Source organism: Spodoptera frugiperda, chromosome 6 (genome assembly GCF_023101765.2).
Source record: "Spodoptera frugiperda isolate SF20-4 chromosome 6, AGI-APGP_CSIRO_Sfru_2.0, whole genome shotgun sequence".
NCBI classification, from domain to species: domain Eukaryota; kingdom Metazoa; phylum Arthropoda; class Insecta; order Lepidoptera; family Noctuidae; genus Spodoptera; species Spodoptera frugiperda.
This window is the reverse complement of record NC_064217.1, coordinates 9,994,152-10,012,778: the sequence shown is the minus strand read 5'-3', so window position 1 is coordinate 10,012,778 and position 18,627 is coordinate 9,994,152. Positions and strand designations below refer to the sequence as shown.

Genomic DNA, 18,627 nt, shown 5'->3' with positions numbered 1-18,627 from the left:
CTCGACCCGCTAAATGTTACTCAACAGTCGTACCACTCGTTGCCATTTGCAATTTTCCCTCGACCAACGTAGAAGGTAATAAATAAATTGTGTACTAGACTAGGTGTTTGAAATTAAAACGAGTTTAAATCTTTTCTTTCTTTGTTTCGTATCGCAATTTAGCAAATTGTCACACAACATAAACAAGACTTTTTGTATAACATCACACGGTCCTTTATTCTTTAAAACAAAAGAATCGCCGGCCATTATAATTAATGCCATTTTTTACCGTCTCCCAGCGAAAATGGTAATTTCTTACGGATTGCTAGTAAATTAGCTCGAGGGAAGACCTCGCCGTATTAATTACGGGGCCACTTCACTAAATTAAGACTTTTTAGTATTCCGTATTAATTGAGAATAAGAAATATCTACTTATTTTTGTTTAAAATATACAATTGAAATTGTTTGAGTGTTTATTTTACTGGAACAGCTGACAATGAAATACATTAGGTATAATAAAACACCCTTTGTAACTAAGAGAACTTGTACTAAGTTCACGGGAAACATCCTTTTTACAATAGTTAATTACACCTTCAGTAAATGTAAGAGAAACAGCAAATAATTTATAGATCATAAACTCAAACTCCTAACACTTCTATGTACACACTTCTATGTATAATCTTTACTCTTACGAAAAGCGTGATGGACGTGCTTAGGTAGGTATTACCTGTGTATATGTATTGCAGTATTTTTACTTGATATTGAAAAGAATATCATACTATAATGCATTAAACAAAAATCAAATGTTAACACAATGCAATAAAAATAATGCGTTGATAATATTTGCAGTTGTTTTATAGTGAAACAAAAAGTAATCATAATTCAGAAAACAAATAGGTAAAATTAATATCTTTTGATTGTCGATAAATCGAAGTTTAAAGTCAACATGTCACTAGCAATAAAACATAAAGAATGCAAATCAAACAGTTTTATAGGTGTAAATAAAAAAAAGATAACATGAAGAGAAAATTAAATTACAAATGTACAAAGCCGAGCCGATTTATGTAATCGCCTTACTTTGGCCTCTCACAAACACTGTCTAGAATACCGAAGTACTTATCAAATGAAATGTTCAAATCGAATGCTACTTTTTATGCTTAAAAATACCTTTGATTTATTCATGTGTTTGTTATCTCTTTCTAGGGTTAAGCTGTGTTAACTCAATGTGTATTGTGTACTGATTTTTTTTTTATTTTTTTTTTATTTTTTTTTTTTTTGTTTAAATAAAACGTTGCCCCACATTAGGATTTTTTCCTGTGTCGTGGGTGCGTTTACAAACATACAAGTTCACATGCACATAACACCCAGACCCGAAACAACAATTTGTGGATCACACAAAGAGTTGCTCCGTGCGGGAATCGAACCCGCTACCCGTTGCGCGGCAGCCAGTTGCCCAGCCACCGCACCAACCGTGCAGTCATTTGAATCAGTACGGCTACTCCGGTTCTCGAATGCGAAGCTTCGTTTAATCTTCGACCATAGGTTTTATTGATTTACTAATAAAATTACTTAAAATGTTTATTTTAAGTAATTTTTAATTTCATATCAAAACCTATATATTTATTTATCTTTATTTCATTTGTTCATAAAAGTTCGCAATAAATGTATTTGTAGTAGTACAAAATCTGCGAAGTTTCGGACGAAATTGCGTTTTTCGTTGAATTAGAGTAGACCCCTTGTTATCGTAGATGTATTTAGATGTCGAGCTCTTTCGCTAACGAAAACCATAAAAAACTAATACTTTGGTACTAATACTTTTTAATGTTATAGGTAAAAAATCAGGCACTTTAGCGCGATTAAAGTAAACAACAGAAATATAGTATAGTACAAACATTCCCATTCAGTAATACCCAAGCATTTAGAATACTACCATGAATACACAGTCACTATTTCAGTTCGGATCCCTGCCCCGTATAAATTGTATTAACCCTACAAAATTGTCATGTCAGACGTGAGAAAGAAATATGTTCGTAATTAGCAACCTCTCCGTCTAGTCGGGTTACCTTTGTTATGGAAATAACATTAGATGCTTTGAGTATTCATTGTGTCACCTTCAATTAGATAATAGTTACTAAGATGTAAACGGTATCGAAATTTTAACAAAAGTACTGTATCTACAGCAATATCATACATATTTTGAAGTGGTTTTGTCAAACATTGTGTGAATTTTTTACCCAAATTATAACACACACAAATTAAAATATTACTTTAGATTAATTTCAAACAAGTCAAATTTTCTGAGTGAGACTTAGGTACATCAAGTAGAACATTTCTGGCGCTCTATACCTCATTCATACTCCTACGTCTGCACGAAGGGGCAACCGGTTCCAAAATATATAGGGGATCTTAATATACATCATATAGGGTCAGGGCTTAGTTTCGCAAGGGTATCGGCCACTTCCGGGGCATTACAGCCTGAAATATGTAGCCTCAAGTCTCGCCCTGTAACGGTCTATAATTTCAGGAGAAAATTTAATTACAAAGTGAACTTGTAACTGATGCGGATGACATAGCTTTGGAGAACTAAATGATTTTGTAATATTATGAGGTAGTTATTAATCTGTCCTATAGTTTGTATAGTTCTGTCATTTTAATAGTTATTATAGCTAAATAGTCACAGAAAACCGACTCGAAACAACGCTTGCATTGTGTTTCGTTATGTGAATGAGTTCCCAACAACCCTTAAATTCCTAACCCCCAAAAGGCCAGCAACGCACTTGTAACACCTCTGGTGTTTTGGATGTCCACGGGCGGCGGCGATTGCTTACCACCAGGTGATCCTCCTCATTTACCGGCTTATACAACAAACGTGGGTGCTTCTTAATATATTTCCGTCCCCAAGCTCATTTATTTTCACACACATACCTACGAACACTTACTACCAATCCACTGACGTACGACCTCTAATTGGTTGACGACATTTCGTATACACGAGTAATTAAATCATAGAATTAATCGATTAATCGAATTAATTAGAGACAGTGATTCGTAATGGTGATATAATCACTGGGTGATTGTAATAAGGGTTTTAATCGCAAGGGTGTTAGTCGCGAGGGTAATTACGTATTCTGTGCTGTTAGCTCGAGCTGTAATTATTGGGAACTTTAATTAATGGTGTGTCGGTACTGTGTGTAGGTGTTTCTGTATTTTGTTTGTCTGTAAATTGGAGTTGTTTTATGAAATTGCTGTGTTTTTTAGATTCTATATAAATGGGAAATAGAAAATCGTAAATACATTTTTTGCTATTCTCCAAAAATAAGGCTGTTAGCGAATGCCATCCAGCATTATGTTCGTCATCGTATGTTATATATACAGAAGTGTAAATAAAATAAATTTTACATAACTGTCAGGAACGGGGTGCAATTTTTAAGTTGACTTAGCTATGTTACTGTCTTGTACAATATTCGATATTTATTGTCCTACATCACATCAGACACCAGAAACACAAGCTTGTCAAAAATGCATTAAACATAAACATTACATAATATTTTTCATTTAAGGAACTCAATATGTGCTATTAACGCAGAAACAAATAACTACTCTATTCAACGTTAAACCTAAATCCTTACATCACAACTTTACCAATCACAATCCAATCCTGGTACCTCCTTTGTTTTACAATCCGTACATTGTCCGTGACCGTCAATACCGTTCCACCGTCCCTCTGACGGTCAATACCGCCCATCATCCTCGTCATCCATCGACATGTCCCGCGTCACAGCCGTTCGTGTCATTGTGACGTAGGTAAGTGTCATAACTCAAATACGTCACCGTAATATCGCCTAAACCGATTTGTCTGTCTGTGGCTTGTTTATATATGTATGTATGTGGGTAGGTATGTTTGTCAAATGAGTGGTTTAGTGAGTGAGGATCTGTATTGTGTTAAAATCTTTACTTAATATTATATTGTGAAGCTGAAGAGGTTCTTTGTTTGAACGTGGTACTCGTATACTATGGAACTACTCAATGAGTGTAGTACTGTATAGCTTTGAATAAACATTATGGCGGGGTATGAAAATTAAAAAATACGTCATTTCTAGAGATAAATCATACCTTAAAGTGACGGTACGCGATATTTCAAATCAATATAATTATCTTCAAAAGTATTTGTTTCCGTAAGAAAATAAAAAATACGTGTCTAATGTTTTAAATAATCAATGACGGACATTAAAATAAAAATTATTCATCTACCCTATTTCTGTGTTCCAACACAATTTTTTCCATCCAGTATATATTAAAGCAAGCAGCCTATGGTTCATAAAACATTACGCTACGATGAATAGGAGCCCAGCAGTGGGTAAAACCGCGTGGGAATCATCATCATCATCATCAGCCGAGAGACGTCCACTGCTGAACAAAGGCCTCCCCCTTGGTCCTCCACGTAGAACGACAAGCCGCCACCTGCATCCACTGGCTCCCCGCCACTCTGACGATGTCGTCGGTCCACCTAGTGGGAGGTCTGCCCACGCTGCGTCTTCCGGTCCGCGGTCGCCACTCAGTCACCTTCCTGGCCCAGCGGCCATCAGTCCTCCGAGCGACGTGGCCTGCCCATTGCCACTTCAGCCTGCATATTTTGAGAGCTATGTCTGTAACTCTTGTTCTTTGGCGAATTTCCATATTTCGGATTTTGTCGCGCAAAGATACTCCGAGCATAGCTCTCTCCATCGCGCGCTGGGCGACTCTGAGTGGGAATAGCTATATGTAAATAGTTAAATTAAAGTTGTATAGTGCACGTTGAAAATTACTTGTTGCAGAAAGCGGTTTGGCATGTTACTTCCTTAGGGAATTCTGGTGAACACTAAGAGAGGATTTTACGAAATTCCACTGGGAATAGAATGAAACGGGATTTTATGTGCGTACAAAATTACAAGCAAGAGCTAGCATTGTTTATAAATCACACAGAAACCACATCAATGATACATTCCCTAATATATGGGACTTATAACGTAAGTGGAGAAAAAGTAGAAATTATTATTATTAGGTAATGTGCCTCTAGCATGGCTTGAAACTAGTCGAGTTCCTCGTCAAAACATTACGTGAGTAAGCCGATATCATAATAATTAAGGTAATGTGGTCTTCTGCCTACCCCTTTAGTGATTACAAGGTCACAGTACCCTTAGTATGAGTTTGCTTTACGTTGAACGAAAACGTAACGAGAACGCTTTCGGCGCTCTGATTGGCCGGCACGAAAGAAACAACCAATCAGAGCGATGAACGCGCTCTCGTTACATTTTCGTACTGAGAGAGACATGGAGGTCACTCGTGTAGAATGATAATGTGTCTGTCTGAAGATTGACTCCAAACAGTTCTCAGAACTCCTCTAACAAAATTTTGTTACTCCTCCCACCTTATAATAAATTAATGTTATTATAATTAAGAAGGTTATTCCTTCCCCAGATATTTTGTGAAAGATGTTTTATGGATGTACTACCTACTATCTATTTACAAAATATATTTTTTTTGTATAATAATATCTCGTCAATTAAAACAGTCATGAATAATAAAAAAAATCCAAGAAACATACAAAGCTGCGGACTACGGCGATCCGGTTCTACAAGAAGGCGTAGGAACGGGGTGGTTTTTAGTCAGTAAGAGTCTGACACTCCCTTCCGCCTCACCCAAAGCGGGAGAAGTCATCGGATGATTTTCCCCCATTAAAAAACGAAACATACAAAAAGGCCCATATTTTAATACGTATTACTGTGAATAAATACTAGCTTACATTAAAAGCATTAATACGAGATATAAAAAAATGAGAACTATAGCAAATTGGATAAAAGACAGCAAAAACGTCCAAAAAGGCTTGGTGCAGACGCCCTAGGCTACAAAGTGAACCAATTAGCGCCTAGCCTGACACTGTCTGAACCTACGGACGGACGGACTTACATTCGTATTAAATACACAGTTTTTATGTCAAGGAATTTAATGAGGATTTATAAAAGTTTATGCAAGCCCCAGTTGAGATAAATTATAACTATTTTTTGTATCCAATTCTGTATAATAATAATTACTACTAGCTACTTCTGCATGATTTCATCCCCTCTGTTCAGTTCTCCTATTGATGCTTAGCCTTAGCATGATCCTAGATATCCTCTATACATGGACTATCCATAACGAAAAGAATGATTCAAATCGGACCAGTAGTTTCAAAGATTAGCGCGTTCACACTCTTCAGCTTTATGCTATATGTTTTTGTCAGACTTTGAATAGTTCTTCTTTCATCCCTGGCGAAATGTGTATATTTATTATTTTATTTCACTTTTAACAAAACAAACTCTTTGCATTTTTCTTTGTTACAGTTCACAGTATTTATAAAGTTCCCACTAACTTGTAACAAACACTCGATGAAAAGACGACAACAGAATAAACTTAAAAACTGTCTTCCATTCACAACCGTACGAAATCTCCTCAGTAGTTCACAGTTCCCAGTAAAAGTTTACAAGACCTAGTTTCAAAACGTAACTAAAGAAAAGCATAAATACTTCAAGTGTAAACTCAGCTGGCTGTAAAATTTTAAATGAGCGGGTCAACAGGTGCCCGACAGGTGGTTTCAAATACCGGCTTATAAAGGTTTCCGTTGGTGTACTGTGTACTGTGTAGCTACACATTGTACACAGTGTGTTGCTTTGTGTACTTTAAGACACAGTACCTTTGTTGTTGAGGAGAAATGAAAGAACAACATTGTTGTGGTGTTTATAGGCTGAAGATAATGTGGTGTGGAAGGAGTGTAGGGAGATGAGATGAACTTAACAATACGTCTCCACTGTTCTTGGCAAATGTAGGCTAGGATTTACCTATAGCATGTCCTTATCATAACACGTTTAACGCAATACGCGTATGCAATTCTGAAGGTATAAGATATTATATTATATACTTATGATAAACCATAAATTCCAATCTTTACTAATATTATAAATGCGAAAGTTTGTGTGTATTATGTGTTTATGTTTTTTACTCAATCACGTCAAAACGTTTGGAGAGATCAGTATGAAATTTGGAACAGGGGTAGATCATAGGCTTGAACCCGTGGAATTGAAAGTATCCTATGTGTATACCCGTGGAATTGATACTTTCAATTCCACGGGTACGCGGGTGAAGCCGCTAGCAGAAGCTAATACTTTATAAAACGAATTATAAATGCATTACATCTAATTGTATTCTTTTTTTGTTACAGGTAAGCAAAAATATGGCAACGCTGGTCTTCTCTGCAGGTATACCATGTTATTCTTTGTGTGTCGTTCAAATAATAACTTTAATGAAAAAATAACTACGAAATACTCAAAAGAATATCAATATTCAAATTGTTCGAGAAGGAAAAATATGATCGTGAAGTGAATTCCTAGAGAATATCGTTCAATATCAGTAATGTAATATATTAGTATTAGATTTTCTGAGAACACCTTATTTATATGAGTGGATTGACTAGAACTAGGTTTTTGGTTAAACTTATGTGGACACAACGGAATTTCTTCTTCAGTAAAAAAGAAATGTTGAGACTGCACGGTAAGTAGCGGGTTAGATTCCCGTATTGAACAAATCTTTGTGTGATCTACAGATGGTTATTTCGGGTCTAGGTGTTATGTGTATGTGAACTTGTATATTTGTAAATGCACCCACGACATAGGAGAAAATATTTATTAACACATTGAATTTAAACTTACGCTCAATTGATATATTATTGTAAATTCTCCTTCTGTTTAGTATTACCTACCTTCTTTTAAAACACATTACCCCACAAAAACAAAACAAAATTCTTTTTAAAAACCACAATACATAATTCAATATCACATCCCACAATTCACTTAAAAAACCACATTTCAAATAAAAATAATATGAGTACTTATAGCGGAGTACATGAGTGAGCTAAGCGTATGCTCTCGAGACACGCGTCGCAATTTCCTGACTCCTTTGTGCTGGCTCAGGAAGCGCGGCCTCAGTTTCACTGGTAGGCTGTGACTGCCTCTGTGGCTTTAATAGAACAACTTAAGGCTTTATGTCTCATATACGTTTGTTTAAAGAGTGTGCGATTATTTGTAGGGGTGTTATAGAAATATGGTTAGTTAATATCATTGTATTAGGATGATTTTTTACTGGAAATGTGCTATGTAGGTATGTTACGAAGATGTAATAGCTAAGCTGTGAAACTATGTGACTGTTTTCACTGATACAAAGCTATGTAGTTGTGAGAGGAAGATGCGCAGCTTGAGTATGCAATGTCAATAATAGGGAAGCTATCCATAGCCCGCATCTTTCCATATAAAAAAACATAGCTTAGCTGAATCCGTTTCCACCAGTACTAAGCTATGTGTACCAATGAATATGATCATTATCATTAATTATTAAATGTATCTGAGCGTTGCAGATAACTGCATTTCTGTCTACCCCTTTGTAATGTTGTGTGCTATTTATGACATTATTTACTGTCGCAAAATGTCTTCAAAGTTTACGTCATTTTCAAAATCTTGATTATGAAACAACACTTTATTTTTACATCAAAAAATTACTAATATTTTTATAAACATTTTCACAACTAAACTTTATGACTAACCCAATTATTGTATTTTACAAACTCAACCTTACCACCTAAAAAATAAAGACGCCAATCACACTCACACGATTATTCGTAAAGTTATAACTTATGGCCTTTCACTTGCAATAGTGTAGTACAATCTAACGCGAGTATTACGGTTTCATGCGAGTATTACGGTTTCATGCGAGTATTTTAGTCAGTTGAACGAACCAATAAATTGGATCCGCTATGAGGGACGGCTGGTGACGTGACCGACTCCGCAGTGGCTATCCGACAAAAAAATGGATGACCGATTTTTTGTCAAGCATCGGAAATGGATTTATAAATATTTTGTGGTATAATATTAACTTTTTACTAGTAGAATATGGGTATTAAGTGGTATTTATGTGATGTGTTTCTGCTCACCTCGTTCTGTTATAGCAAGCGCGATGTTATTTATAAAAAGGACTATAAAATTAGGAATATTACTAATATTATAAGGATCAAAAGGAGTAAATTCTAAAAAGATTTTTATAGCAATATTGTTTTTCTGTTTGCATAATTATTTTAAATCAATTTATTTATTCCAAAACTTCATTGGCATTTAATACTAACAACAATAAATTAATAATACCTACCATTTATGTTAATGTGGCACCCCAATCAAGGTGAAGATATAAACCCCGGAGCGTGTATCCGAAAAGACGTTCGAAAATCAAAATCATTGTGGGTAAGTAGAAAAAATATCAGTAACTGTGTTGTCAGTGAATTTGTGAATGCATTGTAAAAAACTTGGATAAAATTGTATTGATTGAGAAATATTTATATTTGTAACTTATTTTATTAATTTGGTGTAAAATGGAAACAAAATGAAACCAACTGTTGACGTAAGTACTAATTGTTTTTGTGTATCGTAGTGTGAGTGTAACATTAAAATTAAAACGATTACATTGTCATAATAATTAGATCGTTTTAATGGTCGATTTAGCAATGTTAGAATCAACTGGGAATTGATTTGATAGCTAGTTGTTATTGTACTACTTAATCTATTTGAATTTGGAATTAATTAAGTAGTAATCAGTCGTCATATACGTTTTTTTAAATAACATTAAAATTAAATTATTCACTCTTTGTTTCGATCCTATTGTATGTCTAGTTTTGTTTTTGTAAATTATTTCTTTCACTGTATCGATATGATTCTTGTTGTAAGGTAATTGTTGTTGGCTCATAACAATGGGACTTAGTATAATAGTAAGCGTGTCTGATTGTATGCGTTTGTTCTTCAATTAGTCATTTATTAACAGTAGAAATTGAAGATTTCTTCAAAATTTATTCATGGTTTCGTTATCGCTAAAATGTTGTCAATAATGGTGCTTAGGTACATCAGCCTTCTGTACACTGTGTATAGATTTAACTAACTATTTTCTTTAAAAACAAACTCCAATCACTTGTAGGCAGATAAAACAAAAGCGCCAATTTCCGATACAACGATTAACAACAACAAAAAAAAATACATAGCGAAATGAAAAAGCGTTCAAAGTTAATCTTAATTGCATCTGTATAGTGCCGTTCAGTTGAGCGATCCCGTGGGAATAGTCCCATCCGGGATCCCGGGATGCCGGGATCGTTGGACATCACTGTTTAGTTATTAATCTACTATCGATTGGGAACTGACAGAGTTCGTGAAAAATGAACGGGGTTCAGCCGTGTTTATTAACGCGTATTACATAATATTTAATTTGATATTTCTGTCAATTTGTTTGTCAGTCAAGTGGTTTTAAATGAGGCTGTTGAGGGAACTATCCTTGAGTTGTAAGTGTTCCTTTCCTAGGCAAAGATGCAGCATTGATGCTAGAGTTATAGGAGGTTACAATTTTCTAAAAAAATTCAATTATGTTTTGATATTCGGCCCTCAATTTTTAGTTAAACCTTTCCCTCTCTTATTACCTTTATGATGAAATTATGTAAAGAATATTTAGTAGTATTACCAAAATCAACATCTGAAACAGCTTATTAATTTTATACTGAAACCTCCCCTTAAGGTGATAGGGATCACCTCAAACTTAATCTAGCTGACGTAACACACTTAATACATCTAACATAATCACGACCTATACAACACATTACCGGTTATGAACTATTACATAAAGTAATCCCCACACATTATGACACACCAGCCAACGCAAGCCCATATAGTACCAACATTATGGCTTCATATCGACCTACGAAAACCAGGTTAACATGGTCTGGCTTTGGATGAGCTTGCCGTACATTCAAAGGTCAGTTTATACTAGTCTTGTGTAGGTTGATGTGTACCTATATGATTAGTTGTTTGATCCCCGCCGTGACATTGTGTGACAACGTGTCAAAACATTCGGGGCTTACCTACTTACACTACTTACCACCTCGGTGAAAAGGGTAAAAATGAAGGTATTTACCTACTCTGTCCAATTTGAGATGTTCGGTGGGACAAATCCATTAATAATACTCTGGTTTTTATGGACACTAGTAAATGGTATAACGTGTAACAGCTCTCGGTCCAGTATCCAAAAGGATAGACAGATATTTTTTTACATTCTACTCTGATAGGTACTTTTCACAAAGTATCAAGTTTTGGAGTTACTTAAATTACTATTGAGATTTTCGGTTTCCTGATAAATAAATAAAAAATACTGTCAGCTTATAAACACCCTTATACCTTTACCTGAATGTTATTTCATTTTAACTTCATATAATATGTGAAATACTTAACTTACTTAAGGAAAAAGAAAACAAAACGCAACTCCACAAGATTACTCACGTTCTTTGTGAAGAACTTAAAACTTAACCAAAGTAAAACGTCCAAAACTGTGAACAAGAGTGCGGCGAGGTCGCGCACTAAATCCCTTACTACACATACGTCCTTATTCCGGCCGGCCTAACCTTGGCCGCATGTAGCACACATTTGGTACGTAACGCGGTTGCCCAGAACATGCTTTCGCTTTTTGCTAAGCCTGTCCCGGTACGTAGACTACGCAGCGTAGTTCAGAGTTATGCTAGCAGCGAAATGTACTTAGCTCCACATCAAACTATACAAAACCAGTTTATCATGGTCTCGCTTTGTTTGATCTTTCTGCACTTTCGAGGGTCTGTTTATAGTGGTGTGTGTAGCTGGTTGAGTAGTTGTGTGTACAACTTGTGACTTAGTTCGGCTTTCTCAACTTGCTGTTTGGTCTTGTGATCTTTAAATAATGTTATGCGACTGTGTGAGTCGCGTTTGCTATTGTAGTTGGGTATTTGCCTCGATGCTTAGTGCAGCTTCTGGCTGGCCAACTAAGGCACTGTTTTATGCAACTTATTTCTTTATGTTTACGTCTCGATGGTTGAGTATTGTCTGAAGTGAATTTTAAAACTTCTATATTTTAGTGTTTGCATTAATAAAATACTGATGAAAACTAACTGTGATGAAAGTAATTTATTTACCACTTCAGCCACGCATGGTGTTAAGTGTTCAAGTGGGTGTTTGATTGATATTTGATTTACACTTCATAGCAATGTGCAATACAAATTAATTGGTTTTTGGATTGTTATCAAAATTGAGTCCTACATTACAATTAGATTCATATACAAAAAAATACAAATTACCAACCAATTTCCAAAATTCATCACCAATTAAATAGCATCTTGGCAATCAGCAGTTTCAGTAGAGATGATCGTATGCGAGCTGTTGGCAATCAGGTCAACAAGGCAATTAGAGGCACTAACACATCCAGACGATGCAGCCTCTAATTAGGGACCGACTGATAAGGAAATAGTTACGGCTGTAGATGAGCGAGCGAGTGAATGATTTGAAGGCGTGAATGTCACTGGTAACTCTGGTTGGTTCTAATAGATCAGAATGTTAGAATGGGTTTAAAGAGAAAAGCGTTTTAAATTATATCACTTACAGTTAACTTTCAATGTGCACAAAACTTATCAACGTAATTACTAATGTTGTCCTCGCTAATAGTAGTTGCCACTTCCAGGTACGATGTATAGTGTGTCGATTAGTTTTCTGCTGCGCCGATTGTCGATGGAGGCATGAGAAAGTAGCTCACAATCTCGCGTACGACTGCCCCATCTGTCGAGGATACCAGTTTCTATGCAAACCTCAACAACTTAATCAAGATTTCATTGAACACTTAACTAAAGAACACACCCCATTACACTGTAATAAGTGCAACAAAATATTTAAAAATATGGAAGATTTCCTAAATATAGACAAGTGTACAAGCATCTCTGAGCTAGTTAGCCAAGTGAATGAAACAGGGAATTCACAAATGGAAAAACTAGAAGAGAAATTCGATTCAATTTATGAAAAAGCTAACAAATATGGAGACAACATAGAAGGGATAATAGCTGTTAATAAGAATACTAAGACTGCTGTTATAACACCAATAGTTAGGAAGAAAAACATAGTCGATTATGAGTCCAGTGGCTCTGAAGATGAAGATAAGATAGAAGTTATGACTCCTCATCCGACAATTGTTTCCAAAACTCCAAAACTGAGAAGGCAAAGATCAGCTACTCCTCACACCAAAAAGCTACTGACTTTGATGAAGCAGAAGGTTGTGGAAGAGTATGAGGAGACCATTGGTGATGAATATGATGGGTCACCGGCTAATAAGCACACACCAGTGAGAATAGAAAACAATGAAGGTAAATGATAAAAGAAGTAAAATTTACATACTACTTCAATTCAATACTGACTCAATTTATATGGATAAAATTTTAGTTACAGATCTTGAAAAGGAAATGACGACCCCCACATCCCACTTGCCGCACCTCATCAAGTTAACTCAGATAGTTACCACGAGCACGCCTACTCACGCTGCCTGTAACGGCTGGCCATTATTCGCTGACCAGGGAGCTGACTCTCCACTCTCAGAGATTGAGACCACCGAGAGTGCAGCCCAGAGCATGAACATTGAGGTATGATAAACCCTTATAATAATAACATCATCGTAACTCAGTATACAAGTATATTGTAAGCGTGTTACATTCAAAGCCAGTAAATTGATTATTATTATGCTAATATTACCTTCATAACGACGCCGAATTGAGATAAAATGTAATTAAAAACAAAATTAGGTTCTCATGTACGTAATATTACGCAGACAATTTTCAACCACTCATGTTTTATATTATTTCAGCCATCAAAGTCAGATTCGGATGCTGTCCCACCAAAGCTAAAGAGCATTATAGTGACAGGCAGCAAAACTCGTATTGGGAGTCAAGATAGTTCAGAGAAACATGTCACATTCCAAGATTCACACGAGGGCTCCATAAAAACAAAGAAAGTTAAGTTCGCTGATGACACCGTCTTCGAACAACCCAAGGTTAAACGAGGTGAGAATAAATTAAATACATACATTGCGCTCTAAGTAGAATGTGTCTAGAATGTGAATCGATAACATTTCACACAAAATGTAAAAGTTAAATAACTTGCTGCAATATTACTATCTCCAAGTTGTTGTCAGTTTGAATGTTCAGCTGATACTGCGGTGAATGCTCTCTTCATCGCAATAACTTTCAACATTTCACCAAAGATAAAAGTTTCGAATATTACAGAATTTATACTTATGCGTGTTTTCAACTTTTCAGTGTTCAGAAAACCAAAGAGAATGCTAACACCTGGGCCACAGAAACCGAGATATTGTTTCAATCCTCGCTTCCAAGCGTTGATCAATCGCTTTGAAAATCAGGGCATAATCATGGCGAGGACTCCGAAGATGAGGGAGAAGAATACTAACAACCAGGAAAACACTCCGCCAGTCGGGGAGCCCTCAACCATGCAAGCTCGTGCCATAAACTTTAAAGAAGACAGTCCCCAAATCGAATCAGAATACTCAAAAGAATCGAATGAATTATTCAGAACATGTATCGATACTCCAGAAGTAGGCATGAACGCAATATCAACATTAACAACGAACATAGCTGGGACGCTACAAAACTGCCTTTCATCAGTTTTAATGAACACGGAGGAAGAAACGGAAATTCAGTTTAAGTTTGTTATAACGAAAAGGAAAGTTAGTGTCAAGAGGCTCGTGGAGGAATGTGAAGGCAAGCCGAGTGAAGAGTCCGACGGAATCGATACGAATCAGGATTCGATTAAAGAGAACATCTGGTCGAGCGTTGCAAAAGCAGTGAAAAATGTGTTTTGGGGTGAGCAGACATCTAATATCGGTGAGTATGTTATTGATGACTTTCCTGTTAACATAAACTACTTAATAGTCTGCAGTTATTACTTCTGTTTAGGAACATAGCTTCTTTACCTAAGATTGAAAAGTAAGTTAGAATGGCATAATTCATTATTTAATACTTCAAAAACTGCATTCTCATATACAAACTACATAAGAACTTACAAACCACGATGGTATAACGTAGATGAAATTTTCCCCCAATTTTGTTGCTTAAAATTTTCCAATAATTACGTTCTAAAATCAACGTATTAACTCACCCTCGCTGCGAGCGGCAAACACTGCGCGCAAATATTGACAACCTCATCATGTTCGCGATCAAAACTTCTTAACTTCAATGTTTATTGGGAAATAGACCTTATTTTATAGGCTATAAAATTCAATTATTGTCTAAGTTGGGATTTAAACGGCTTGAAGGGGTATTAAAGAATTTTGGGCCAGTATCGGCTCGAATTAGCAGCAGGAGCAAGAAGTATGACATTTGAATGTTGCGATTTAAAGTTTTAATTAAACACGATCCTACTTTTGTTTCATCATTTGTTTTAACTTTAACGTTCGGCCCAAAATGACGTAGAAGAATGTTAATTCAGAGGAATTGATCGTGTTATTTATAGAACTGAACATTGAATGTTAATGTTTACGGATCCGTCCCAATTCTTCTATTTCCGTTCATTTTCAAATTTTCCACCTGTCCGTTTATTTTGATCGGCAGCGAACAATAATATTGCTGTCATTTCCTTTATTAGTGTACGGAAATAAACTTCCTTTGAAAATACCAAGCCTTTGTCAGAAGATAGCAACAACATCGAATTGTTGGCAATTTACTTATAAATTCCTTGTCTATTTCATACTGATTCGGATATAAAAGGCGGATACGAGCTGCCTGTCCTTTTATATATAAAAATGTCAAGCAATCAAAATGAGACCTTTGTATCTTTGCATCAGGATTTTAATTCCCTAAAGGTTAAGGATACCACGATCTTATAGACAGTAACTGTCCGTACAATATAACGCACAGATTTATAATCTGTGAAATTGTGACAACTTCTGTTTGTCACTCTGACATAATATTATGTCATATAATTGTAGCATACTACAATTAACATATGATACTCGTATGACACTTCTCTCATACGATTGAAATATTAATATATCAATACACTACATCAGTCATTACGCTACAAGACTTAGATCGTAATTACTTAGAGTCTAAGTAATAACAGTGTCTGTTATAATTTGTGACATTCCAGATAGTACATTGTTCCTTCCGATTGTTAATTGAGGCGTGCGACCAAACATGATATTGTAACAGTTACACGACCACGCACTAATAGATGCCATGTCACATTGTACACTGTGGATGGATTTGGCATTACTTGTCGCAATGTGTTAAATCATTTCTTGGAAGACTATCGTTGGTTTGCAAGTTCTTTGGTTGGATTTCAAAACAAAATAGTAATTATGTTTTGTAATACCGTAATATGTATGGGTTCTCCTAAATTGAAGAATGTTTTATGCCTTTCTCAATACAATCTTCTTTTATTCCTTTAATATAAACAAAAATTCTTTGAAATATATCCGTCCGACCCAAGTTTTATTACCACCTCCCAAACTGAACGACTGGATATCGTCCAAAAACTTTATAGGAACGCAAGAAAGAATATTTCTAAGTAAAAAAATTGGGTATCTACGGACGGATAGAATTCAAATCGTAAATTTTGCAACGGTCCGTAATTCCGTTCCGTGTCAAGTGGCAGGCAATATTGCATTTTTCTATTCATGAGAAGGCTCGCTTCAATCATATTGCGAGGCGGCGCTTTATCATTTTTTTTCTTGCGTTCTCAAATCGTTTTTCTTTTTAAATTTATTACTTTCCGCTCTTCTGCTTTGGGAACTGTTGCTTACAATTTCTTTGTAGCTTCACTTTTAGATTGATGATGACGGTTCAATTATGTCATTTTTTCAAATCAAAATTAATCTGACTGTGGTCTGACTGATATTTTGATTAATGTCTGTTCGATTAAAGTTTATCTCAAACGACTACTCTTCTTCCAACAAATCTTCTATATTAACACCATTCTCTTCCTAACTCTCTCTCTCTCTCTCTCTCTCTCTCTCTCTCAAACACAGTCTCCATTTCTTCCAGTTGCAACAACACCACACAGATCCTTCTCATTAAATTCGTCATCTTCATCAGCAAAACGCAAATGTGACGAGCTCTCTGACACCGAAAGTCCAGTGAACCACAAGAGGCATAAATATGAAGGGAGGATCAGAGGCAGACCACCTCTGAGGAGCAAGACCTGTGTGGCCAGCTTGAGGAGCACCATGTCAGCAGAACAGAAGTCTTTGTTCAATGATGTCACTGGAAATGTGGATGAAAATATGAATTTGAGTTTTTAATCCTTCTAATGTTTGTTTTTTTTTTAGTGTGAATATGTTTCGTATTTTTTTATGATTTTTTAATGGATTTGTCTAATGGTTTCTGTATGTTGTCTTATTAAGTAGTAATATGATTTCATGTGATTTGCTTACTGCAGTGATATTAAGTAAGGTAAGGTATATTAGGTATGTTTCAATTAAAGATTAAATCTTTTGTTATCATCATTTAACGTGTGTGTTCGTTTATTCATTCTGAACTTTCAAATTCCTAAGTATTGCTCACTCGTGCATCAAACACAACCAACAATTGCCTAATCCCCGTAAAACTGCCATCTCCCAACCAACTTACTTTTATTGTCCCCATCACAATATCCCCCTACAAACCACTACATGAACATAAATCACCAAAATGACCAACACACATGTAAGCAACCGTAAGATAACTTAATAACCCTGCAATAACACCGCGGGTACGAATGACCACGCACTATTCGGTTTCGCAATATCCGAAACCCTTCGACGGCGGACGTGAGTCGAATTCGGTACAGAACACCCCTAATGCTATCGTTTAGCTGGAATCAATCAAGCTGGTTTCTGCTCGATAAAATGCCGGCCGATCGGGACGGGTTATGATTTCAATTGTTAGTTGTCCAACTAAATTGGGAAGTTAGTGTTGCACACTATCGCGATATGGATGTTGTGATTGTTTAGTGAGTGGGACTGGTTTAGCTTTGTTATGTTCGGATGATTTCGACGAAATTTGTTATTCAATCATTTTAGGTATAAATGACTAGCGCACTCAGACATTTAATTACTTAACCCAGTCCTAAGCTCTTGTTTTAAGTACAAAAACGCTAAGGAATAGTAATTATTTCCTTGTAAACCTAATTATTGCTTTATTTTATTTTTTTTGTTTTTGTTTTATCCTACAATTTAAACCTGCATTCAGATTTTTATCACTGTGAAAAACAATATTATTTTTTGTCTTATAAATAATACTTAATTAATTATTGTTTATTTTTCAAATAATTGAGCTACCAGTACTTACCGAATAATCTATTAGGAAACACAAGTTATGAAGTTTCAAAAAACGCCTTACAGCACATCAACCTACACCATTCCATCACTACCAAATTACAGACTTTAATCCAAAACAAGAAGGTTGAAAATCTATTGAAGAAGTTCAGGTCTATCATCCACACTTCCTCATTGACCGACCATTCGTGATAGAAGACATCAAACGTCCAAAAGATGTTTTGAAAAAACTTTTATTTTTGTTGTAGTCGCTAATTAAATTGACCTTTTGTCGTCTTCGACTTATTGTTATGATTCAAACGAATTTCTTTCACAAACTTCTTTATAAGAGAATAACATTCTAAAAATATCAAAACGAAATGGACTTTGAATAAGTATTTTACAGACAGTATAATGTTCAGATTGATAGAATTTTCTCTTTTGGCCATCTGAATCATAAGTAGC

General features: G+C 35.6%; 2 protein-coding genes across 3 annotated transcripts in view; both read left to right on the top strand.

The window, feature by feature from the left end:
- Positions 1–18,627, top strand: part of LOC118267661 (dopamine D2-like receptor) — a 207,278-nt gene that overhangs the window by 169,393 nt on the left and 19,258 nt on the right. The gene's annotated exons all lie outside the window — the stretch shown is intronic.
- LOC118267660 (uncharacterized) lies at positions 9,268–17,373 on the top strand. Of its 2 annotated transcripts, none has more exons than XM_035581769.2 (6): positions 9,268–9,435; positions 12,553–13,225; positions 13,308–13,498; positions 13,720–13,915; positions 14,171–14,752; positions 16,913–17,373. In XM_035581769.2, exons 1-6 carry the CDS (start codon positions 9,418–9,420, stop codon positions 17,167–17,169), a joined length of 1,917 nt encoding a protein of 638 aa, XP_035437662.2. In that variant the 5' UTR covers positions 9,268–9,417; the 3' UTR covers positions 17,170–17,373. The 2 variants fall into 2 exon arrangements, with proteins under 2 accessions (XP_035437662.2, XP_035437661.2); XM_035581768.2 differs by having other exon boundaries at positions 13,302–13,498.